General features: G+C 45.9%; 1 protein-coding gene across 1 annotated transcript in view; it reads right to left on the bottom strand.

Annotated features, from left to right (window-relative positions):
• Positions 1 to 26,134, bottom strand: part of LOC137345955 (polypeptide N-acetylgalactosaminyltransferase 3-like) — a 50,754-nt gene that overhangs the window by 15,767 nt on the left and 8,853 nt on the right. The window contains exons 4-7 of the mRNA XM_068009213.1: positions 22,177 to 22,411; positions 18,208 to 18,325; positions 2,282 to 2,482; positions 840 to 971 (exon numbers count right to left, since the gene is read on the bottom strand). Of these exons, the coding sequence (XP_067865314.1) occupies positions 840 to 971; positions 2,282 to 2,482; positions 18,208 to 18,325; positions 22,177 to 22,411 (686 nt within the window). The remainder of the gene's footprint in view (positions 1 to 839; positions 972 to 2,281; positions 2,483 to 18,207; positions 18,326 to 22,176; positions 22,412 to 26,134) is intronic.

Here is a 26,134-nt window from a genome sequence, read left to right as displayed (position 1 = left end):
CACACAAACCCCTGACTAAGAGATGAGTGTGTTATCCCTGGAGCTGTGGCTGGCACTCAAGTGGGCTGGAAAGCAGCCTGGGAGCAATGCACGGCTTCTGTCCGCCTTCTTGAGCAGGATGCTGCACGGTAACCCCCAGGAGCGCGCCACCCCTTTGTAGGTTCTTCATTTCGAAGCCCACCTCCGGTCCTGCCCATCCCCATTCCTGGCTGCTACGATTTCTATGACCCCCTCAACAATGCCTCTGTTACCTCTAAACTTGAATATTCTAATGCACTTCTGGACAGCCTACCATCGTAAACCCTCCCTAAACTTAAACTCCCCCAAAATGCTGCTGCCCGTGTCTTAACTTACACCAAGTCCCATTCACCCATCCCCCCCTACAGAGGCTCCCAGTCTGGCAACACCTCACATATAAAATTCTCATCCTTGTTTTCAAGTCCTTCCATGATCTCACTCCTCCCTATCTCTGCAACCCTCCGACATCTCTGCGCTCCTCCATTCCTGGCCTCTTGTGCATCCCCGATTTTAATTGTTCCACCATCGACCTGGGCCCAAGGCTGTGGGATTTGCTCCCGAAATCCCTCTGCCCCTCTCTCTACCTTTAAGATGCTCCCTAAAGCCTAGCTCTCTGGCCACCTGTTCTAATATCCCTTATGTGGCTCAGTGTCAAATTCTGTCTGATAATGCTCTTGTGAAGCGTCTTGCTACGTTAAAGGGGCTATGTGAATGCAAGTTGTTGTTACTTTACACTGATACTCAAGGGCAGTCTCATTATTTTCCTACACCGGGCACTCTGAGCAAGCTATCAATGCATAAGGAAAGCTCAGCCAACTCACTGCTGGAGACATGGCCAGGCGGACGTCTGGTATAAAGAGCTCTGGGTAGATGTTGTCGAGGTACCAGGTGAAATTCTTACACTGTAATCTCTCTCTAATCTGTTTCCTCTCAGAAATATCACCATACAAACCCTGAAAGAAAGAGAAAGGGACAGCAGATTAATCCTCTTTGTTCCGCGGTTCCCCTTTAGTATTCCCTCCTCTCCTGAAGCTGTTGATTTCCTTCCTAGAATGGCATCCCGTTGACTCCAGGGCAGCTTCCTGTACCTCCCACAAAACCTCCGCCTTAGATGATGACTGTCAGTCTGCCATTGCGCCTGCGTTTGCCAAGTCTGGTTGGATGTCGGCCTGGAGGCCTCATTACATGTCCTCTGACCTCCAAGCACCCCCGCAGGCCACGATCCCGCCATTGGTCACCCAACACGCCCATCCTCGGGTACCAACGACCAACAGCGTCTTCATTCAGTCTTGACTGTCAGTCAAGCAGCCGATTTACTCCAACTCCAGCATTTTATTTTACAACAAATAAACCAAAAATGTTCAAAAAAATGAGAAAGAAAAATTTTTTTTTAATGAGTCTGTGTTTCTCCTGGGATGCTCACCGCAGTGTCCTGGAGATACTGGATACCTTGGCTGCAGCCAATAGGAGGAAGGAAGAGGCCATTCAGCCCCTCGAGCTTGTCCCGCCATTCAGTTAGATCATGGCTGATCTGTATATTAACCCCAGCTACTCACCTTATTTCCATATGCCGATCTCATCTTGTGTACGACCCCAATCCTGTCCTGTTTGGCCCAACTAGTCTGTGCCGATGTCCATGCTTCACACAAGCCTCCTCCCAACCTTCTTCATCTCACCCTATCTGCATATCACTCCATTCCTTTCCACCTCAGATACATGTCCAGCTTCCCCTTAAATGCATCGATGCCATTCACCTCAACCACTCCTTGTGGTAGCAGGTTCCACATTCTCGGGGTAAAGATGTTTATCCTGAATTCCCTACTGGATTCATTAGTGACGGTCACATATTTATGGTCCTTGGTTTTGGACTCCCCTACAACTTCTTCTCTGTCAAACCCCTTCATTATTTTAAAGATCACCCATCAGTCTTCTCTTTGCCAGAGAAAAGAGCCCCACCTTATTCAATCTTCTCTGATATCATCCCTGTAAAGCATTTTTTTGCATGTTCTCCAGTGATTCTATATCCTTTATATAATATGGAGACCACAACTGTGCACAGTACTTCAGTGTGGTTTCCCAGTGCTCCAAGTGTGGTCCCCAGTACTGCAAGGGTGCTCTCATCAAAGTTCAATACTAGTTTAATTTTTCCAATCTATTTGACACCCAGTGCTTTGTTTGCATTGCACTGCCCCACATCCACTCCCTCAGTTGCTGATATTGCTGAGATGGCTCCCACATTAAACTGATTCTTGGTGCGGATCACCTTCTGCGCGATCTCTGCCGCTTCCTGGATCCGATTGTAAAAGATGTTCTTGTACTCGTCCATCCACACCTCGGCCAGTCGCACCAGGTTGCGATACACGACCTGCGCTCCCCGTGGGAAAGTGTACGGTGTATCACTGCGGAACACATGCCCCACAACAGAGCATGGCACAATCTCAAGCTGCCCGCCACACTGCCAGACCTGCAAGCGATAACAGTCAGTCAGTCGTCGGTGCGGGGGAAGGAGGGTGATACATTTAAAAATTTCGACTGTCTTCCCTCCCCTGATTCAGAAAAGACGGACGCGCGTATGTTCAGCACCTTTCTGTCCCAAAGTGCTTTACAGCCAATGAAATACTTCATGTTTTGAGGTATTGTAATGTACGAAACGTGCCAGCCAACTTAGGCCCAGCAAGGTCCCACTAACATCAATGACCAGATAATCTGTTTTAGGTATTGTTCGAGGGATAAATGTTGGCCGAGAGCTCCAAGAAGCACTCAACCTTGTCCTCTTCAAAATAGTGCTCGTGGGATCACAAGCAGACAGGGCCTCAGTTTAATATCACGTCTGCACTGATGCGTTTAAGGGGGAACTAGACAAATACACGAGGGAGAAAGGAATAGAAGAACATGCTGGTAGGTTAAATGGGTTCTAGTGGGAAGAGGCTCTTCTGCAACATAAACACCAGCATGCATCTGAATAGGCTGAACGTCCTATTTCTGTGCTATAAGTTCTCAGTAAAAATTAGCAGCCTGTTAGTAATGGCATTGCCCATTTATATGGTTCACAATGCAGATTAAAAATGCTACAATTTAGGTGACTGTCTATGAACAAAAGGGATATGACCTCTAGAGTGATCGCAGCCACTGAATTGCACTAATCACTATAAAGGGAAGTAGCAACAAAGTACTGGTTGGGGTCTTGCAAGGTTGATTTTTGTCGACAAATAGCGGTCACACAGAGTGATTATAAAAGGAGTGCATCATAATCAGAGGACAAAAGTCGGGAATTTGATAGAAGTGGGAATTTGGTGCAGAAGAGGGAAGGAAGTGCTGCCTTTTAGCCTCCAGTAGTGGTTCGTGTAAGCTTGAGGCAATAGGTATTTAAAATTTTTGTCCAGTGTTTTAGTGCTCGAAATTCCTGTTGAAATCATTGATTGTCTCCACTTCCACCACCCTCGTGAGCAGTGAGTTCCAGGTCATTACCACTCACTGCATAAAAAGTGCTTCCTCACATTCCCCCTGCATCTTTTGCCCAAAACCTTCAATCTGTGTCCCCTAGTCCTTGTACCATTTGTTATTGGGAACAGCTTTTCCTTATCGACCTTATTTAAACCTGTCATTATCTTGTACGCCTCTATCAAATCTCCCCTCAATCTCCTTTGCTCCAGGGAGCATAACCCCAGCTTTTTCAAAATAACCTTGTAGCTAAATCCCCTCATCCTTGGAACCATTCTGGTAAATCTCCTCTGCACCCTCTCAAGGACCTTTGTATCCTTCCTAAAGTGTGGTGACCAGAACTGGATGCAGATCTCTAGTTGTGGCCTAAGCAGAGCTTTATAAAGGTTCAGCATAACCTTCCTGCATTTGTACTCTATGCCCCTACTTATGAAGCCCAAGATCCCATATGATTCGTAACCACTCTCTCAGTATGTCCTGCCACCTTCAAGGTTCTATGCACATGCACCCCCAGGTCCCTCTGTTCCTGCCCATTCAGAGTCACTGAGCTGAGTGTGAGTTGCTGACACATAAGGGAGAGGAGATATGTGAAGGGTTGGCTCTAGACCTCAGTCATGCCTCGTAGAGAGATGCAGGTTCAGAACAAGGTTGGTGTGACCGATAGTGTACAGAGTAAGGGGAACCCAGGTGAGATCGAAAACAAAGATCTGCGGGAACTGATCCTATCCAATAGGTATGATGCACTTACTACCTGTGAGGATAAGAATAAAGACTGTTGGCAGGACAGCCAAAATGTGGACCATGGCATCTTGGAGCAAGAGGCTGTACAGAGAAGAGACGAGGAGCGGGTGTGGGGGGGGATGTGTAATGTGGTAGTTGTAGGGGATTCGATAATTAGGGGGACAGATAGCAACCTTTGTAAGTAAGATCCAGATGTAGGGATAAGCAGATTAAGGAGGTGAACATGTGGCTGAGGGAGCAGTTTGAGAAAGAGGGGTTCCATTTCACGGGACACTGGCAATAGTATTGGCTCCACCTGAACTGGGCTAAACCCGGCTGAGACCAGGGTCCTAGCTGAAAGGATAAATATGACAGTCAGAAGGATTTTAAGCTACTAAATGGGGTGGGGGGAGGGGGCAGCAGGGATGGTTCTGGTGGAAAAGATAGTTCCAAACAAACAAAATGGAAGAGAGTAGAGTATCAGTCAGAAATTGTGCTTTAGATACTAGAAGTAAAGGGAATGTAAAGTAATTAAACCAGGAGAGAGAAATAAGAAATGTGTGGATAAAACATTAGAGCACACGGGCAGGTTAGGGTCTGTGGCCCAAATAAGCATTCTTAATACCTATGCATGGAGTGCAAGAAACAAATGGAATGAAATGCAGGCACAAATTCAACTTGGAGGGGTGAGTATGACATGGTAGCCATTACTGAGACATGTATGCAAGATGGTCAGGATTGGGAACTAAATATACCTGGTTCTAAGGTGTTCAGAAAAGAGATGGAAAATAGTCCAGGGGAGGAGTAGCCTTAGTGATTAAGGATGGTAAGAGAGGATATAAGGAGAGGTGAGCAGACAGGGGAGATTTTATGGGCGACTAAGAAAAGGATTTGAGACTGTAGTGGCAGTTCTGTATAGGCTCCCTGGTAGCAGCGGTGAAGTGTAGCTTGTATAAATGCAGAGATTAGGCAAGCTTGTAGTGCAGAATTGTTCTAATGGGGGATTTTAATATAGATTGGGATAGCAGACTAGCACATGTCAGAAATATAGTGAATTTGTTGTATGTCTGGGATAGTTTTCTGCAGCAATATGTCCTCGTGCCAACAACAGGGCATGCAATACCAGATTTGATAATGGTTTACGAGTCAAATTTAGTTAGCAGCCTAGCAGTGCGGGAAGATTTATCTAATAGTGATCATAATATGATCTAATTCAATGTAGTGTTTAAAAGAGAGAAATGCAGAACAGCTACGAAGATCTAGATTTAGGTAAGACCGACTTCAATGCGATGAGACGGACACAATAAACTGGGCAAATCTGTTAATGAGGAAAACAACCAAGTGGGAGGTGTTCAAAAAATAATTTAATGTGATGCAGAACCAGTTCATACCTCGAAGGGACAAGAGCTTTACTTGCCAAAGTAAGATGGCCATGGACAGTTAAAGAGATAAGCAATAACATAAAACTAAAAGAAAAAGCGTACAGAAATACAAAAAGTGGCACAGATCCTGGCTACTGGGAAAAATATAAAGAACAGCAAAGAGTGACAAGAAAAACAGACTGTAAGAGCTACAAAAAAGGGAGTATGAAAAGAAACTTTCAAGGGATATCAAAACCAACACAAATTTTTCTTAATCATTATATTAGTAAAAAGAGGGTGGTCAGGAGCAATGTGGGCCCCTTGACAACTGATAACAGTGATATTGTCAATGAAAATAAGGAAATGGCAGACATGTTGAATAATTACTTTGTGTCAGTATTTACAGATGAAGAAGAGGTTAGCATGCTGTAAATCTCAAGGAAACTGATACTGAATCAAGAACAGGGACTCACCAAAATTAATGTAAGCGAAACAACATTAATTAAGGAAATAATGGCACTAAAGAGTGACAAATCCTCAGAATCAGATAGCTTCCATAAAGGAAGTAGGTGAGAACATTGCAGATGTCCTAAATATAATCTTCCAAACTTCTCTCAATTCAGGAACTGTTCCCTTAGATTGGAAAATTGTGCTCGTCACCCCGCTGCTTAAGAAAGGTGAAAGAGGGAAACCAGAGAATTATATATCAGTTAGTCTATCTGTTGTCGGGAAATTACTAGAATCTATAAGAAAGGATAGTGACTGAACACTTAGAAAATTTTCAGTTGATCAGAGACAGCCAGCATGAATTTATAAAGGGTAGGTCATATCTGATGAACCTGATTGAACTTTTTGAAGAGGTGACTAAAGTAGTGGACAGGGGTATGTATATGGATGTTATTTATATGGATTTACAGAAGGCATTTGATAAAGTCCCTCATAAGAAACTGTCAGCTAAAGTTGAACCTCATGGAATTGAAGGCAAATTATTGGCTGAGTGGCAGGTGTTATGACGAGGTGAGAAAGGTGTCTAGGGTTCCCTTTCAGCCTTCAACTGGTCTTACTGTAACAGGGTTTAATTTTTAAACACATCGTGTTTTCAGCTCCCCCTTGGGGAATCCTTTTTCACTGCTTTCCAATTATAAGGCTAAGAAACCAGCACAACAAGTTTTCTCAGGTTTAAAGAAGAAAAGTGAAATTGTGTTAAACTTAAACTCTAATTTGGTTAATGCCTATGCCCAAGCTAGCATACATACGCGATACACAAATGCAAACAGAGATAGAAAAGAGCAGAAGAAAAATAAAGTGGAAAGGTTTGAGGCAATATCTGAAGAGTTGTTGTTACAGTTCTTCGAGCTCACTGTAGAGTCCTTGATTGTAGGTAGATCTTGCTTTTTGTTGGGGCTCAGTATTCTTCTTAAACCTTGCTTGTTGTAGGAGACTTTTCTCTCTTGGGGTTCATGTGTCTTCAGTGGATTCAGAGGCTTGTGAGAAAGAGATGAGAGCAGACAGGAGAGAGATCTTCTCAGTCCAGGAGCAAACAGAATTTCTGCCCACATTGTTTGAACAAATTCGAAAAACTCAGGTTGCCCAGCAGGTTAGTCATGTGACTAGCTGGTTTGACCATGTCTGTTTGTGTATTCGGCCATCTTAGCAGTCAACCTGGAATGCGAGCTCCCCCACCTTTAACATCTGGTGATCAAAAGTCCATTGTGGGTTGAATGTGTCAGAGAATGGCTGCTTTGTCCTTCCAAATACTGTCTGTTAATCTGCCAATGTCTTTTCCAGCCACAGCTGATCTGTTTAACAAGTCCTTTTTTCACTCCAGTAACAGCTTAAAATCAATGTTCATAACAGAATTAATGTGCCTCATTCTTGGCAGGTGTGGCCCTAGCATGACACCTCCACAACCAGCGAACTGAAATGCAGTTTGAGAAAAGCGCATTTCATTAAAAGGGTCGAGACAAAAATGTAAGATACAGAAAAAACATGCATTTCTCTCATTCATTCCCATTCATTTATAAATCCTAAAACCTATTACAGCCTGTCTTCTCTTGGTGCCAGTGCTGCTTTAATTTCCCCCTTTTTGACATCCCAATAAATGTGTTTTTTTGGGGAGGAAGTTTCTCTTCCATTTGCCCATTTCCATGGCTGCCTAGAGTCTTTGCTCCTACTGAGGTAATTTTTTTTTAACAAAGAGTCAGTAGTGGGCGGGTCTATCCTGAACTCTCTTTCAGTGTTTTGTTGAGGTATTGCAAAGGCTTTTGACTTCAGGGTTGGGTGGTTCGCTTTTTTTCTGACTGCGGGGGAGGATTCATTGCTAATTTCCCCTTTGTCCCAGAGGATACCCCTGCCTGCAGGTATTTGTGCACTCTACTGAACTCCCCTGTGGCACTTCTACTAGGTGAGGCATCACCCTCACGGTTTCTCTCCTTCCTAGAGGTCTTCCTTTGTTTCTGCTGGTTCCTGTAAATGCTGTTACCAATTCTGGTGGGGTGCTTCCAGTGTCTGCATTTATGCAGGAGGATGTGGGATCTAACTTGTCACATTTTTCGGGGATGGCTGACCAGACAGTGGTGGTTTTCATTCAGGATTCCTCCCGGACTTCCTTTAACCTGCCCTCTTGGTCACTTTTTCCCCTTCTCTGTCTAACCTTTTTTCCAGCCTTGTGCCTGCCTGTCACTTTTTGCTATCGGCGGGGTCCCTTACAGTTCACCAGCCCTCTGCTGGAGAGTCCTCCTAACACCGGTACAGGACTTAGGGTGCAGGTTTCACTGTAGGTTGGAGTTTCCCCTCAACCTAGCACATGTGGCAATTCCTGTAATACTCCACCACATCTTTGTGGAGTTTTGGTCAGTCAAACCGCTGCCTTATGAGGGCTTTGGTCTTTCGTATACCGGCATGTGCAGCCACTGTAGTCTCGTGGACCCTTCTTAATATTTCTCTCCGGTACCTCTGCGGCACCACTAACTGGTGAACTACTGCCCACTCCTTGCTTTCAGATCTGTGAGGAGAACTCCATTTCTTCATCAGTACCTCATTCTTTAAATAGTAGCGATCAGGGACTCCCTCTGCTTCACTTTCAGACTGGGTAGCCTATGCTAAGTCTCGCAATACTGGGTCAGCTCGTTGAGCCTCAGCTAGGGAAGATCCATTTAATTCATTCCCTGGGTCTCCTAACTTTCCAAAGAAAATCTCAGACAGGCAGAGCTCATGGTCATCTGCCTGCAGTGCCAATGCAGTCTCCTCTGGGAGAGCTGGTTTGATCATGGCCTGGCCCACTACACATTCAGGGAAACTGCAGGGGTCCGTCTCCCACCATTGTCCTGTCTCTCTGACCTCCTGCTGTCTTTCTTTCACTTCTGGGGCTGGGGGGGTGGTAACACCGTCACCCCCGCCAGATCATTACCAAGCAGCAGGTCAACCCTGTCCACAGGCAAACTAGGGACAATCCCTACAGTCACCAGTCCCGAAACTAGTTTGTACTCCAGGTGCACCTGGTGTACAGATACAGGCATACACTGCCCTCCAATACCATTCACCACCATTTTGGTGTTCACTGCACTCTCTGGGGGAAAGGTCAGGCCCCAGTGTCCCTGAGAATTTTTTTTTTAGAATTAGAACATTACAGTGCTTTACAGGCCCTTCGGCCCTCGATGTTGCGCCGACCTGTGAAACCATCTGACCTACACTATTCCATTTTCATCCATATGTCTATCCAATGACCACTTAAATGCCCTTAAAGTTGGCAAGTCTACTACTGTTGCAGGCAGGGCGTTCCACCCCCCTACTACTCTCTGAGTAAAGAAACTACCTCTAACATCTGTCCTATATCTATCACCCCTCAACTTAAAGCTATGTCCCCTCGTGTTTGCCATCACCATCCGAGGAAAAAGACTCTCACTATCCACCCTATCTAACCCTCTGATTATCTTATATGTCTCTATTAAGTCACCTCTCCTCCTCCTTCTCTCCAACGAAAACAACCTCAAGTCCCTCAGCCTTTCCTCGTAAGACCTTCCCTCCATACCAGGCAACATCCTAGTAAATCTCCTCTGCACCCTTTCCAAAGCTTCCACATCCTTCCTATAATGCGGTGACCAGAACTGCACGCAATACTCCAGGTGCGGTCTCACCAGAGTTTTGTACAGCTGCAGCATGACCTCGTGGCTCCGAAACTCGATCCCCCTACTAATAAAAGCTAACACACCCTATGCCTTCTTAACAGCCCTATTAACCTGGGTAGCAACTTTCAGGGATTTATGTACCCGGACACCAAGATCTCTCTGTTCATCTACACTACCAAGAATCTTCCCATTAGCCCAGTACTCTGCATTCCTGTTACTTCTTCCAAAGTGAATCACCTCACACTTTTCCGCATTAAACTCCATTTGCCATCTCTCAGCCCAGCTCTGCAGCCTATCTATGTCCCTCTGTACCCTACAACATCCTTCGGCACTATCCACAACTCCACCGACCTTAGTGTCATCCGCAAATTTACTAACCCACCCTTCTACACCCTCTTCCAGGTCATTTATAAAAATGACAAACAGCAGTGGCCCCAAAACAGATCCTTGCGGTACACCACTAGTAACTAAACTCCAGGATGAACATTTGCCATCAACCACCACCCTCTGTCTTCTTTCAGCTAGCCAATTTCTGATCCAAAGCTCTAAATCACCTTCAACCCCATACTTCCATATTTTCTGCAATAGCCTACCGTGGGGAACCTTATCAAACGCCTTACTGAAATCCATATACACCACATCCACTGCTTTACCCTCATCCACCTGTTTAGTCACCTTCTCGAAAAACTCAATAAGGTTTATGAGGCACGACCTACCCTTCACAAAACCGTGCTGACTATCGCTAATGAACTTATTCTTTTCAAGATGATTATAAATCCTGTCTCTTATAACCTTTTCCAACATTTTACCCACAACCGAAGTAAGGCTCACAGGTCTATAATTACCAGGGCTGTCTCTACTCCCCTTCTTGAACAAGGGGACAACATTTGCTATCCTCCAGTCTTCCGGCACTAATCCTGTCGACAATGACGACATAAAGATCATACTATGGGCTTGCTTGCCCCACTCGAGCGGTGTGAGGTTACTTTCCCTTCAGACATAAAACCTTGATAACCTTCAGGAATCCGACTAACCTTTCCTGCATTTGCAGTAGTAAGCTTCCTGGGTCGCACTCTTACTACAGTTAAAGCCACAGCTTGTTCTGCTGTGCTTTCCATCAGGTTCCGTCCTCACTGAGCGGGTGTGCCCTGATTAACCCACAGGTTTTCTCTTTAGTTTCCAGGAGTCAGCTCTTAAATGCCCTGCTTTATTACAATGTAAGCACACAGGTTTCCGGGTCTCACTCTTTCTTACTTCTTTCAAAATCCAGATAAGTTGGATTAGCTTGCATCTTCAGGGTTCTAAACTTTTGGCAATAGGCCCCGAGGATAGTATTTTTGATCAGTTCATAATTTGATGAACCCTCATCTGGCAAAAGGGAATAAACCTCATGGGCTTTTACAGTCAGCTTGCTTTGTAGTAAAAAAGGCCAGGTCTTAGCTGGCCATTTTAGCTGCCATTCCAGTTTCTCAACGGACACAAAAAATGCCTCTACATCCTCCTCATTGAATTTTGGAATTATTTGAGTAAGTTTGAACAATTCTGTACCCAGCCTGAATTACACTCCTCCATGCTGGCCATGCTTTCACCGGGGTTACTTTGTCACCCCCCCCCCCCCACCCCCCCTAGTTAACTCAAGCCACTTCAACTCACTCTCTTTGCAATCCTTCCAGAATATTCTTTCTTTCTCCCGCTCCTCAAATTCAAGTTTCCTCTGTTTCAATTCTATCTTTGCTAACAATACCCTGCTGGAGTCTGTTTCTAACCCTCTTTCTACTTCTTCAGATTTAAGGGAAAAATAGTTGGGCACTAGCCTTAGGAGTTCAAACTTTCTATCCTTGCCACATACAGTGATCCCACACTGCTGAGCCATTTTCCTCAACTGCTCCACAGACAGTGCTTTTAACTTATCCCAAGTTACTTCATCCTGGCTTGGAGAGCTACTAGCTTCACAAGAACACAAGAAGTAGGAGCAGGAGTAGGCCATTCAGCCCGTCAAGCCTGCCCCACCATTCAATAAGATCATGGCTGATCGGTCCCAGGCCTCAACTCCTCTTTCGGGCCTGCTCCACATAACCCTCAACTCCCTGAGATTTCAAAAATCTACCTACCTCCTCCTTAAATACAATTAGCGACCTGGCCTCCACAACTCTCTGAGGAAGAGAATTTCAGAGATTCACCACCCTCTGAAAGAAGAAATTTCTTCGCATCTCAGTTTTAAATGTGTGCCCCCTTATTCTGTAACTATGTCCCCTAGTTCAAGATTCCCCCACTAGTGGAAACATCTTCTCAACATCTACCCTGTAAAGCCACCTTAGAATCTTATATGTTTCAATAAGATCACCTCTCATTCTTCTAAACTTCAAAGAATAAAGGTCTAACCTGTTTAGCCGTTCGTGATAAGACAACCCCTTCATCCCAGGAATCAGCCAAGTGAACCTTTTCTGAACTGCCTCTAATGCTAGTATATCCTTCCTTAAATATGGGGACCAAAACTGTACGCAGTACTCCAGGTGTGGCCTCACTATTGTACGCCCTGTGCAGTTGTAATAAGACGTCCCTATTTTTAAACTCTAACCCCCCTAGCAATAAAGGCCAAAATTCCATTTGCCTTCCTAATTATTTGCTGCACCTTCATGCTGACTTTTTGTGTTTCCTGTACAAGAACACCCAGATCCCTCTGTACTGCAGTATTTTGTGGTCTTTCTCCATCTAAATAATAATCTGCCTTTTTATTCTTCCTACCAAAGTGGATTACCTCACACTTTCCCACATTGAACACCATCTTCCAAGTTCTTGCCCACTCACTTAACCTATTTATATCCCTTTGCAGATACTTTGTGTCCTCATCACAACATGCCTTCCTACCTATTTTTGTATCGTCAGCAAATTTGGATACTTTACACTCTGTCCCTTCCTCCAAGTCATTAATATAGATAGTAAATAGTTGAGGCCCTAAGACTGATCCTTGTGGCACCCCACTAGTTACGGCTTTCCAACCTGAAAAGACCCATTGATTCCGACTTTCAGCCTTCTGTGTGTTAGCCAATTCTCAATCCATGCCAACACATTACCCCCAATACCCTGAGCTCCTATTTTGTGTAATAACCTGTTATGTGGCACCTTATTGAACACCTTCTGAAAATCCAAATACACAACATCTGCCGGTTCCCCTTTATCCACTCTGTTTGTTATATCCTCAAAGAACTCTTAACAAATTTGTCAAACATAATTTCCCTTTCATAAAACCATGTTGACTCTGTTTGATTACAATATGTTTTTCTAAATGCCCTGCTATTTCTTCCTTAATAATGGACTCTAGCATTTTCCCAATGACAGATGTTAAGCTAACTGGTCTATAGTTTCCTGCTTTCGGTCTCCCTTCTTTCTTGAATAGAGGAGTCACATTAGCGGTTTTCCAATCTGCTGGTACCCTACCGGAATCCAGTGAGTTTTGGTATATTATGACCAATGCCTCTATCTCTGCAGCCACTTCTTTTAAAACCCTTGGATGCAGGCCATCAGGTCCTGACGACTGGTCTGTCTTTAGTCCCATCAGTTTGTCCAGCACCTTTTCCCTCAGGATAGAGATTGTTACAAGTTCCTCCCTCCCATTTACACCTTGCTCATCATTACTGTTGGGATGTTTATAGTGTCCTCCACCGTGAAGACCGATGCACAATATTGGTTTAAATTATCTACCATTTCCCTGTTCCCTGTTATTAATTCTCCAGTCTCATCCTCTAAGGTGCCCACACTTACTTTAGCTACTCTCTTCCTTTTTATATATCCATAGAAGCTCTTACTGTTTGTTTTTTATTTCTTGCCAATTTACTCTCAGAATCAATTTTCTCTCTATTAGTTTTTTAGTCATCCGCTGCTGGTTTCTAAAAAATTCCCAATCCTCTGGCCTACCACTGGCTTTCGCCGCTTTGTATGCCTTTGTTTTTGATTTGATACTCTCCTTAACTTCCTTTGTTATCCACGGGTGGTTCATTGTTCTCATTCAGTCCTTCCTTCTGCCCGGAATAAATGTTTGCCGAGTGTTATGAAATACCTGCTTAAAAGTCTGCCACTGCTCATCTACTGACTTCCCCTGTCGTCTATTTTTCCAGCCTGCTTTAGACAACTCTTTCTTCATACCTCTGTAATTGCCCTTGTTTAAGTTGAAGACACTGGTTTGAGACCCCAGTTGCTCACTCTCAAACTGAATTTGAAATTCTACAATGTTATGATCGCTTCCCCCTGGAGGATCCTTAACTACGAGATCTCTTATTAATCCTACTTCATTACACATTACCAAATCTAAAATAGCCCGTTCCCGGTAGGTTCTGCAATGTATTGTTGTAAGAATCAATCCCTGACGCACTCTACACATTTGTCTTCCATGCTACACTTGTCAATTTGATTTGTCCAGTCTATATGCAGATTAAAATCATCCCTGATAATTGCAGTGTCCTTCTTACACGTCTCCATTATTTCCTGATTAATATTTTGTCCTGCAGAGAGGCAACTCCTCCGCGGCCTATAGACCACTCCCACCCATGATTTCTTCCCCTTGCTATTCCTTATTTCTACCCAAACTGGTTCTACATCATGATCTATTACACCTATATCATTACTCACAACTGCACTGATCCCTCCCTTTAATAACAAAGCTACCCCACCTTCTTTTCCTTTCTGCCTATTCTTCCGGAACGTCGAATATCCTTGAACATTGAGATTCCAGTCCTGGTCATCCTGTACCATGTCTCTGTGATAGCTAACAAATCATATTCATTTATTTCTATCTGTGTTGTCAGCTCATCTATCTTATTACAAATGCTACGTGTATTCAGATAAAGAGCCTTAAAAGCTTTGACTTTTTACTATTTTTACCTACTCTGGTTCTAATCTCTGCTGTCCTCTTATGCTCGTATTCTCTGTCCCTATCTGTCACACTCTGATTAATGTATGCCCCTTCACTACCCTACACCTCTGCTCTCTCATTCCTTGTCGACCTTTTACAGGCGTGTTACTATTCAAGCACACACAACCACAAGAAACCCTGTATTGAAATCTTGCTCTTTTTTGATTGGGAACAATTTGGCTTCCCACTTCCAATTTCTCTCGTTTGTCTGTGGGTAGAATACAGGAGGGTAGCACCCAAATTTCTGTTACAACCAGGAGAGAAAGAGGTCTAGGCTTCAATTTCAGCCTTCAACTGGTCTTACTGTAACAGGGTTTAATTTTAAACACACTGTGTTTTCAGCACCCCCTTGGTGAATCCTTTTTCACCGCTTTCCAATTTTTAGGCAAAGAAACCAGCACAACAGGCTTTCTCAGGTTTAAAGAAGAAAAGTGAAATTTTTAATAAATTTAAACTTAAATTCTAATTCAGTTAAAGCCTACGGATACCTGCCCTATGCTAGCATGCATACACGATACACACATGCAAACAGAGATAGAAAAGAGAAGAAAAATAAAGTGGAAAGGTTTGAGGCAATATCTGAAGAGCTGTTGTTACAGTTCTTCGAGCTCACTGTAGAGTCCTTGATTGTAGGTAGATCTTGCTTTTCGTTGGGGCCCAGCATTCTTCTTAAACCTTGTTTGTTGTAGGAGACTTTTCTCTCTTGGGGTTCATGTGGCTTCAGTGGATTCAGAGGCTTGTGAGAAAGAGATGGGAGCAGACAGGACAGAGATCTTCTCAGTCCAGGAGAAAACAGACTTTCTGCCCAAGCTGTTTGTACAAATTCGAAAAACTCAGGTTGCCCAGCAGGTTAGTCATGTGACTAGTTGGTTTGACCATGTCCATTTGTGTATTCGGCCATCTTAGCAGTCAACCTGGAATGTGAGCTCCCCCACCTTTAACATCTGGTGATCAAAAGTCCATTGTGGGTTGAGTGTGTTAGGGAATGGCTGCTTTGTCCTTCCAAACACTGTCCATTAATATTTTTATTTTTTTATTTTGGATATACAGCACTGAAACAGGCCCTTCGGCCCACCGAGTCTTTGCCGACCAACAACCACCCACTTATACTAACCCTACAGTAATCCCGTAAGCCCTACCACCTACCTAGACTAGGGGCAATTTATAACAGCCAATTTACCTATCACCTGCAAGTCTTTGGCAGTGGGAGGAAACCGGAGCACCCGGAGGAAACCCACGCAGACACAGGGAGAACTTGCAAACTCCACACAGACAGTACCCAGAATTGAACCCAGGTCCCTGGAGCTGTGAGGCTGCGGTGCTAACCACTGCACCACTGTGCCGCCCATGTGCAAATGTCTTTTTCAGTAACAGCTAATCTGTTTAACAAGTCCTTTCTTCACTCCAGTAACAGTTTAAAATCAATGTTCATGACAAAATTAATGTCGCATTCTTGGCAGGTGGGGGCCTGGCATGACACAGGAGACAGAGTGCAGGGTTAATAAAGTGATTCCTGACAACGCAGTCGGCCACTGATTTCATCAGGCTGCACCAAGGTGCGCACATGCACAGATGGGCTCTGCTCTCTGCGTGTGCACTGCGTTCTGACTTGCCAGGACTGGTTAGCGCATGTGCCATGACGTCATCGCGTGACGTGTGCATCTTCGGGCAACGCGCCTGGTGGACCTCTGCGCATGCGCTTTATGCATACAGCAATGCAACGCTAACGGGTATTCACCCGTGCTCTCTCCAGCCGCTCCGCTCTTTCGGCCACTCCGCTCCCCCCCCCCCCGCTGCCCTCTCCGGCTGCTCCGCTCCCCCCTCCATCCCCGGCCTGCTCGCTCGCCCCCTCCCTGGCCTGCTCCGCTCCCCCCTATCCCCTTCCCACTCTGCTCCCCCCGGCACCCCCGTCCCCGGCCTGCTCCACTCCTCCCCCCCCCCCCACCCCCGCACCCCTGTCCCCAGCCTGCTCCGCTCCCCCCCGTCCTGCTCCACTGACCCCGTCCCGCTCGCTCGCTCGCTCCCTCCCACATTGTGTGCTCCCATGGGTTTCAGTTAGGTTGCCTTTGTGATTATTTGAGCAGCGCCATCTTGAGTCCTGACAGCTGCCTGAAGTCGCAGACTGTGATGTTTTAGTGGCACATGTTGCATTTGCGCATGTGCCACTGTAGAGCCACCTAGTGGTAGCATTGTCAGCAAACGCAGCCCAGGGATAAAGGGCAGGTACTCTAATTGGCAGGACCAGTAGTGTCCCGCAAGGACCTGTGATGGGCCCTTGACTATTTAATGTATTTATTAACATCTTTAATGATGGAATAGAAAGCCAAGGTGATAGAAGTCATGCTTCAATACAAAGCCCTGGTTCGAGCTTGAGTACTGAGAGCAATTCTGGGCACCACAACCTCGGAGTTTTGGCTTTGGTGGAGTGTAGATTTATGAGAATGATTCCTGGACTCCAAGGGTTAAATTACTCGGCAATTGCACAAACTAGGCTTCCAATGTCTGGAATTTAGAAGGTTAAGGGGTGAATAGGGTATTTTATTTTTTATTTTATTTATTTTATTTAGAGATACAGCACTGAAACAGGCCCTTCGGCCCACCGAGTCTGCGCCAACCAAGAACCACCCATTTATACTAACCCTACAGTAATCCCATTTTCCCTAGACCAACTACACTAGGGGCAATTTACAATGGCCAATTTACCTATCACCTGCAAGTCTTTGGATGTGGGAGGAAACCGGAGCATCCGACGAAAACCCACGTGGTCACAGGGAGAACTTGCAAACTCCACACAGAATTGAACCCGGGTCCCTGGAGCTATGAGGCTGCGGTGCTAACCACTGCGCCACTGTGCCGCCAATGATGAAGAGAAACTATTTCCGCTGGTTAGGTAGTATCAGACAAGGGGCCATAGTCTAAAAATTAGAGCTCGCCTTTTCAGGAGTGAAATTAGGAAACACATCTTCGCACACTTGGACACTTGGAAACTTGGAACTCTCTTCCGCAACAGTAATTGATTCAACTGTTGATTTTAAAACTGAGACTGATAGATTTTTGTGAGTCAAAGATATTAAGGAATGTGGGGCAATATATCTACCCATTGTCCTCCTGAAGTCTATCACTATCCTCCTCACAACTGACAGTACTTTCAAGTTGTGTGTCATCTGCAAATTTTGAAATTATGCACTACACACTCAAGTCTAAGTCATTAATATATAGCAGGAAGAGAGAGTTAGAGAGACGGAGAGGCGTAGGGAGGGAATTCCCAGGCTTAAGGCCCAGACGGCCAATGGCACAGCTGCCAATGGTGGGGTTGAAGAAAATCGGGGATGCACAAGACACCAGAATTGGAGGAGCGCAGAGATCTCCGATGTTGTAGAGTTGGAGGAGGTTACAGAGATAGGGAGGGGTGATGCCGTGGAGGGATTTAAAATTAAGGTTGGAATTTTTAAATTCTGGGACCAGGAGCCAATGTAGGTCAGCAAGAACAGGGTCCTTTTAATTATCTGATCACGACTAACAGTGATCAGTATAATGAGATTCTACTATGCATGCAGTCCACATGACTAAGCAATATACACACTGGAAGATGACTCAATAGTTTTACTTAGTCTTATTTAAAGGAGCTTACCCGGAAGGACAGCTCTAAGTTCTCTCCACCCCATATCTCCATCTGGGTATCGTAAGTCCCAATATATTCAAAGTAGGCCTTGGAAATAGCAAAAAGTCCTCCAGAGATTACTGGTGTCCTGAAAAAAAAAGCATCAAAATCTTTTGCTAGCTGATTGCGGAACCTCAATTCTTGTCAACTCATTCTCGCCTAAAAGTTGCAACGCAGGTTAACAAGGCCATAAAAAAAACACATTAAGCTAATTACTCGAGGGATCGATTTGAAAAGCAGAGAAGTTATGCTAAACGTGCCACACTTGGAGTACTGTGAATAGTTTTGGTCTCCATATTACAAAAAGGATACAGTGGATCTGGAGAGGGTGCAAAAAAGACTCACAAAGGAAGTTACCAGAACTGAGAAGATATAATTATCACGAAAGGCGGAACAGGTTGGGACTCTTTTGTCTAGAAAAGAGAAGGTTGAGGGGGTGACCTAATAGAGGTCTTTAAGATTATGAAAGGGTTTGATGAGGATGTAGAGAAGCATGGTCCATCTCTGACACTTCCCTTCCCTGACTTCTCTGTCTCCATCTCTGGGGATAGGTTGTCTACTAATATCCATTATCAGCCCACCGACTCCCACAGCGACTTCGACTACACTTCTTTACACCCTGCCTCCTGTAAGGACACCATTCCATTCTCCCAGTTTCTCCGTCTCCGACGCATCTGCTCTGATAATGCTACCTTCCATGACAGCACTTCTGATATGTCTTCCTTTATCCTCAACCGAGGATTCCACACCCCTCCCCCCCCCCCCCACCACTGTTGTTGACAGGACCCTCAACCGTGTCCGGCCCATTTCCCGCACCTCTACCCTCCCCCTTCCCCTCCCTCCCAGAACCGTGACAGGGATCCCCCTGTCCTCACTTTCCACCCCATCAGCCTCCATATCCAAAGGATCATCCTCCGCCATTTCCGCCACCTCCAGCGTGATGCCACTACCAAACGCATCTTCCCCTCCCTTCCCCTGTCAGCATTCCGAAGAGATCGTTCCCTCCGTGACACCCTTGGCCACTCCTCCATTACCCCCACCACCTCGTCCCCTTCCCTTGGCATCTTCTCCTACAATTGCAGGAGGTGTAATACCTGCCCATTTACCTCCTCTCTCCTCACTATCCCAGGTCCCAAAGACTCCTTTCAGGTGAAGCAGCGATTTACTTGTACTTCTTTCAATGTAGTATACTGTATTCGCTGCTCACAGTGTGGTCACCTCTACACTGGGGAGACCAAACGCAGACTGGGTGATCACTTTGCGGAACACCTCCGCTCAGTCCGCAAGCAGGACCCTGAGCTTCCTGTTGCTTGCCATTTCAACACTCCCCCCTGCTCTCATGCTCACATCTCTATCCTGGGATTGCTGCAGTGTTCCAGTGAACATCAACGCAAGCTCGAAGAACAGCATCTCATTTACCGATTAGGCACACTACAGCCTGCCGGACTGAACATTGAGTTCAATAATTTCTGAGCATGACGGGCCCCCCATTTTACTTTTATTTTGAGTTATTTTTTTCTTTTTTACATTTTATACATTTTTATTTTTTTTGTATGTTTATTTTATTTCATCTTAGTTGTTCAGTTTGCTTACCCACTTTTTTCTCGTGTTTGTACTTGCTGCTGTTCAATCTTCAGTCCGTTAACACCCTATCTGTACTTTGTCTTTGTCTTTCAACACACCATTAACATATTGTTTGCCTTTGCTCCATGACCTTCTGGTCAGCTATTCTGTGGCCTGTCCAATCTATACCTTCTCCTTTGTTATCTCTTGCCCCACCCCCACTTTACTTGCTTATAACCTTTGACATTTCTAATATTTGCCGGTTCCAAAGAAGGGTCACTGACCCGAAACGTTAACGCTGCTTCTTAACAGATGCTGCCAGACCTGCTGAGTATTTCCAACATTTCTTGTTTTTATTTCAGATTTCCAGCATCCACAGTATTTTGCTTTTATATTATTGTCGAGAAGATGCTTCCACTTATGGGGGACTCCAAAACAAGAGGTTATAAATATGAAAGGCTCTAATAAATCCAATAGGGAATGTAGGAGAAACTTCTTTACCCAGACAGTATTGAGAATGTGGAACTCACTACCCCACAAGGAATGTTTGAGGTGACTAATATAGATGCAATTAAGGTGAAGCTTGACGAGGGAGAGAGCAATACGAGTATTGCTGATAAAGTGAGATGAAGAGGGGTGGGAGGAGGCTCGTGTGGAGCATAAACATTGTCAGGGATCTGTTCGGCCGAATGGCCTGTTTCTGTGCTGTAGACTCACTGTGGCTCCACATATTTTACCAATTCCTTACCCTCCTCGGTTGAACAGACACTACAGGGATAACTTTACACATTCTCGGAACCGCTTGTATTGTTTTACTGCCAATGAATTACTTTTTAAAATGTAGTCCCTGTAATTCTGAAGGCAAACACAGCAGACAATTTGCACACAGCAAAGTCCCACAAGCAGCAAAGGGATAAATGACCAGATCAATGATAAATAATGACCTGATAACAATAAATAAATCTGTTAGCAAGGGTGCTGGGAGAACTCACTAATTTTCTTTGAAATGGTGCCGTGGGATTTTTTTTTTACGAGAAGAGGTCACAGTTTAACACTTCTTTGGAAAGGCAAGAAAGGGAAAAAGAACGATTTGAATTAATTTTGCACCTTTCACAGCCTTGGGATGTTACAGTTGCCTTACAGGCAATGAATTACTTCTGAAGTGGGGTCACTGCTGTAATATAGGAAATGTAGCACATCAAACTTCCACAAACAGCAATGTGAAAATAACCAGATAATTTGTTTTAGTGATGTTGGTGAACTTCCCCTCATCCAGCTAAAGGGGCTGACGGATTCTTGGTTTAACATGTCATCTGAAGGACAGTGGCCGGAATTTTACGCTGGGCGGACGGGAGCCGGACTCCGACGTAAATGTCGGTGCTGATCCCGTTCCTGCCCAGCCTGGGGATCCGTCCTGTATTTTACAGATCCCCAGGCTTTAACTGGCCAGAGGCGGGACTTCCACCCATTTGAGGGAGGAGGACCCGCCTCAGTGAGCTGCCGACCAATCAGCGGGCCGGCACCTCTTAGTCTCAGCAGCGCCACCGGGAGCGGTGGCCACTGCTGAGATTGCAACCCAGCCGACCGAGGAGGACGCAATGGAACAGGACAGAAGGTAAGTTCGGGCAGCCTCACCAGGGGAATCGGTCGTGCTCTGGTGAGGCTAGGGTGGTCGTTTAGGGGGAAGGGGCATCCTGGTTCCCGACGTTGGGGTGGGAGATAGGGGCAGCCCTCAATCGGGCACCCTGTACCCGATTGCAAGGTTCCCTCCCCCGGGGTGCGGAAAGGCCGGCAGCTGTAGCTGGACGGCCTTTCACGTCCCCGGCACACCCGCTTGCCACGGGTAAAATACCCGTGGAGGCGGGCAAGGGCCCTGAAGTGGCTGTTAAGTGGCCACTTAAGGGTCTTGATTGGCATCGTTCGGGCGGGCCGTCTATAACCCCCCCGCCTCCACCCCACCCCCCCACCAGACCAACGTAAAGTTGGTTGGAGGCGGAATCAGGTCAGTGAGGTCTCCCGAAGCCTGCCGCTCAATTTTATGACAACCCCACGCCATCATTTGACCTGCTGGGGCATCGTAAAATTCCGGCCTGTATCTCTGAAAGTGCAGCACTCTCTCAGTACTGTATTAAAGTGCCAGGAGTGGGACTCGAACCCACAACCTTCTGACTTATAAGCCAGAGTGCTACCCACTGAGCATCTCCTTTAGTGCTACACTGATGCATCAGCCTAGGTTACCTGCTCAAATCCTGCAAGGAGGCTTGACCTGGTGGCCACTGGTTCAGAGGTGGGGCCAAACTGGCGCAGAGTAATTAAAAAAAGAATTTTAAAAAATATTTCATTATCGAAGAGGTTACAAGCTCCGCAGTTGCTGACCTGAAAGGGAAGCTTTCGTCCTTCCTTGCTTCATTCTCATAAGCGGGCAACTCCTCCCAGCTGAAGGAGAGTGACCAGTCGAAGGTGCCACGGGAATGAGTGTGGTCATAAGGAGAGCGTTTCTCCACCTCGAATGTGTGCAGGTTGATAGATGTGATCTGTGGGCTCACCACCACCTGCTCCAGCTTCACTATCCTGGCCAACAGGGGCTCCAGCCAGCCGTCAAAACATTCACCTGCAGGGAGGCACAGTCATTATGTATGGTACAGAATAATTGGGTCAGGGGCCTCTGCGACCATCTGCAGACAGCACGCTAACATATCTCTAACAAGACACTGATGTTACATCACCCTCCAGTACCTCGCCCTCCGATTCCTCACCCTCCAATTCCTTGCCTCCCAGTACCTCACCCAGTGGTACCTCGCACTCCGGTACTTAGCCCTACCATTCCTCACCCTCCCTGAACCTCGCCCCTCCAAGTACCTCATACGCTACTACCTCGCACTCTACTACCTCACCACTACCTCCCACTTCAGTACCTTGCCTCTCCCAGTACCTCAACCTCTGGTAGGCTGCCAAAAATCCACTGCTGGCTTACTAGAGAAATTAAAAATAGTATTAGATTAACAGTAGTGAGCCTGAGGATTGGGAGAGTTTTAGAAACCAGCAAAGAGCAACCAAAAAGTTGGTAAAACAGGAAAAAACAGAATGCGAACAAACTAGCCAGGAATATAAAGCCAGATTGTAAGAGCTTTCACAAATATATAAAAAGGAAGAGAGTAGCTAAAGTAAACATTGGTCCCCTAGAAGCAGAGACAGGAGAACTTATCATGCGGAATGAGGAAATGCAGAGAAGTTGAAGAAATATTTTCGGCTGAATTTTACGCCGCCCCAGTAGGTCGGATAGTGGCATGGGGGCGGCGTAAAATTGAGCAGGCAGCTCCCGCCTCCAGTCAACTTTACGGCGGTCGGTGGGGGGGGGGTGAAAGGCCCGCCTGCCCGAGGCCAATCAAGACCCTTAAATGGCCACTTAAGGCCCTTTTCCCGTGCTGGGGACGTGAAAGGCCGCCAGTGATAGCTGCCGCCCTTTCCGCACCCCGGAAGGACCATGGCAGTCGGGCACAGGTTGCCCGATTGAGGGCTGCCCCTGCCTCCCAGCCCCGGGACCCAAGATGCCCCCCTCCCCCCAAATGACCACTCCAGTCTCACCAGGGAAGGACCGATCCCCCCTGGTGAGGCCAGCCGAACTTACCTCATCTCCAGTCTCCGTGATGTCGACTGGGCTGCAGTCCCAGCAGTGGCCACCACTCCCGATGGCGCTGCTGGGACTAAGAGCTGCCTGCCCGCTGATTGGCCAGCGGCTCACTGAGGCGGGACCTCCTCCCTCAAGTGGGTGGATGTCCCACCTCAGGACAATTAAAGCCCGGGGACCCGTAAAAAAATGACACAGATCCCCGGGCTAGGCGGAAGCGGGTTCTCCATCGAATTTTACATCGGTGGTGAATTCCCATCCGCCAAAGGTAAAATCCAGCCCTTTGTGCCTGTCTTCACAGTAAAAGACCCAATTTACATAGCAGAAATAGAGATTAACCAAGGGGCTGATAAGAGTGAGGAACTTAATTAAAATCAGCAGAGAAAAAGTATTAGAGCAATTTAAGGGAATAAAAACCCACAAATGCACAGGACCTGGCGGCCTGCATCCGAGGGTTCTAAAAAAAGGTAGCCGCAGAGATTGTGGATGCACTGGTTATAATTTTCCAAAATTCCCTGTATTCTAGAAAGGTCTTAGTAAATTCAATGTTAACAAATGTAACACTGTTATTCAAGGAAAGAGGGAGAGAGAAAACAGGGAACTACAGGCCAGATAGCCTGATATCAGCCGTTGGGAACGTGCTGGAATCTATTACTAAGGAAGTTTTAACAATGCATTTAGAAAATAATAGCATGATCACACAGTGTCAACATGGTTTCACAAAAGTTTTTTGAGGACGTAACTAGTAGGGTAGATAAAGGGGAGCCAGTAGATGTAATATACTTGGATTTCCAAAAGGCATTTGATAACATGCCACACAAAATTTTAATATGCAAGATAAGGGCTCATGGAGTTGGCGACAATATATGAGCATGGATGGAGGACTGGTAAACAGACAAGAAGCAGAGAGTAGGGGAAAATGGGGCATTTTCAAGTTGGCAGGCTGTAACTAGCAAGAATCAGTGCTGGGGCCTTGTTACAATCTGTATAAACGACTTAGACAACGAGACTGGGAGTAATGTATCTAAGTTTGCTGATGATACAAAGTTAGGTAGGAATGTCAGCTGTGAGGAGGACACAAAGAGGCTGCAAAGAGATATAGGCGAGTCAGCAACAAGGTGGCAGATGGAGTATAATGTGGGGAAATGTGAGGATAGTCACTTTGGTGGTAAGAATATAAAAGCAGAATATTTTTTGAAAGGCATGAAACTTGTAAATGTTGATGTTCAGAGAAGCTTGGGTGTACTCATACAAAGAACACAGAAAGTTAGCATGCAGGTACAGGAAGCAATTAGGAAGGCAAATGGCATGTTAGCCTTTATTGCAAGGGGATTGGAGTACAAGAATAAAGAAGTATTGCTATAATTGTACAGGGCTTTGGTGTCACCACACCAGGAATACAGTGTGCAGTTTTCGTCTCCATATCTTAGGAAGGATCTATTTGCCTTAGAGGCGTTACAGTGAAGGTTTACTAGATTGGTTCTTGAGATGAGAGGGTTGTCCTATGATGAGAGGCTGAGTAAACTAGACTGATACTCTCTGGAGTTTAGAAGAATGAGAGGTAATCTTACTGAAACATACAAGATTCTGTAGGGGCTTGACAGGGTAGACCCTGAGAGGTTGTATCCTTTGGCTGGGAAATCTAGAACAGTGCTATCAAGCAGCAGTTACACAGCAATAACCTGCTCACTGATGCTCAGTTTGTGTTCCACCAGGGCCGCACAGCTCCTGACCTCATTGAAGCCTTAGTCCAAACATGGACAAAACAGCTGAACTCAAGAGGGGAGATGTAAGCGACTGCCTTTGACATCAAGGCAGCATTTGACTGAGTGTGGTATCAAGGAGCCCTGGCAAAACTGGAGTCAATCAGAATCAGGGGGAAAACTCTCCACTGGTTGGAGTCATACCTAGCACAAAGGAAGATGGCTGTGATTGTTGGAAGCCAATCATCTCAGTCCTAGGACATCGCTACAGGAGCTCCTCATGGTAGTGTCCTCGGCCCAACCATCTTCAGTTGCTTCACCAATGACCTTCCCTCCACCATAATGTCAGAAATGAGGATGTTTGCTGATGATTGCACAACTCCTCAGGTACTGAAACAGTGCGTGTCCATATGCAGCGAGACCTGGACAACATTCAGGCTTGAGCTGATTAAGTGGCAAGTAACATTCACGCCACAAAAGTGCCAGGCAACAAGAGAGAATCTAACCGCCTTCCCTTAATGTTCAATGGCATTACCATCACTGAATCCCCCACTATTAACATCCTGGGAGTTACCAATGACCAGAAACCGAACTGGACAAGCCACATAAATACTGTGGCGACAGCAGCAGGTCAGAAGCTGGGAATTATGTGGTGAGTAACTCACCTTCTGACTCCTCAAAGCCTGTCCACCATCTACAAGGCACAAGTCAGGAGTGTGATTGAATACTCTCCACTTGTCCGGATGGGTGCAGCTCCAACAACACTCAAGAAACTCAACACCATCCAGGACAAGGCAGCCCGCTTGATTGCCACCCCTTCCACCACCTTCAGCATTCACTCCCTCCACCACCGACGCACAGTGGCAGCAGTGTGTGCCATCTGCAGCAACTCGCCAAGGCTCCTTCGACAGCACCTTCCAAACCCGCAACCTCTACCTCCTCGAAGGACAAGGGCAGCAGATGCATGGAAACACCACCACCTGCAAGTTCCCCTCCAAGCCAC

This window comes from Heterodontus francisci, chromosome 29 (genome assembly GCF_036365525.1).
Source record: "Heterodontus francisci isolate sHetFra1 chromosome 29, sHetFra1.hap1, whole genome shotgun sequence".
Lineage (NCBI taxonomy): Eukaryota > Metazoa > Chordata > Chondrichthyes > Heterodontiformes > Heterodontidae > Heterodontus > Heterodontus francisci.
This window is presented reverse-complemented; position numbering and strand designations above follow the sequence as displayed.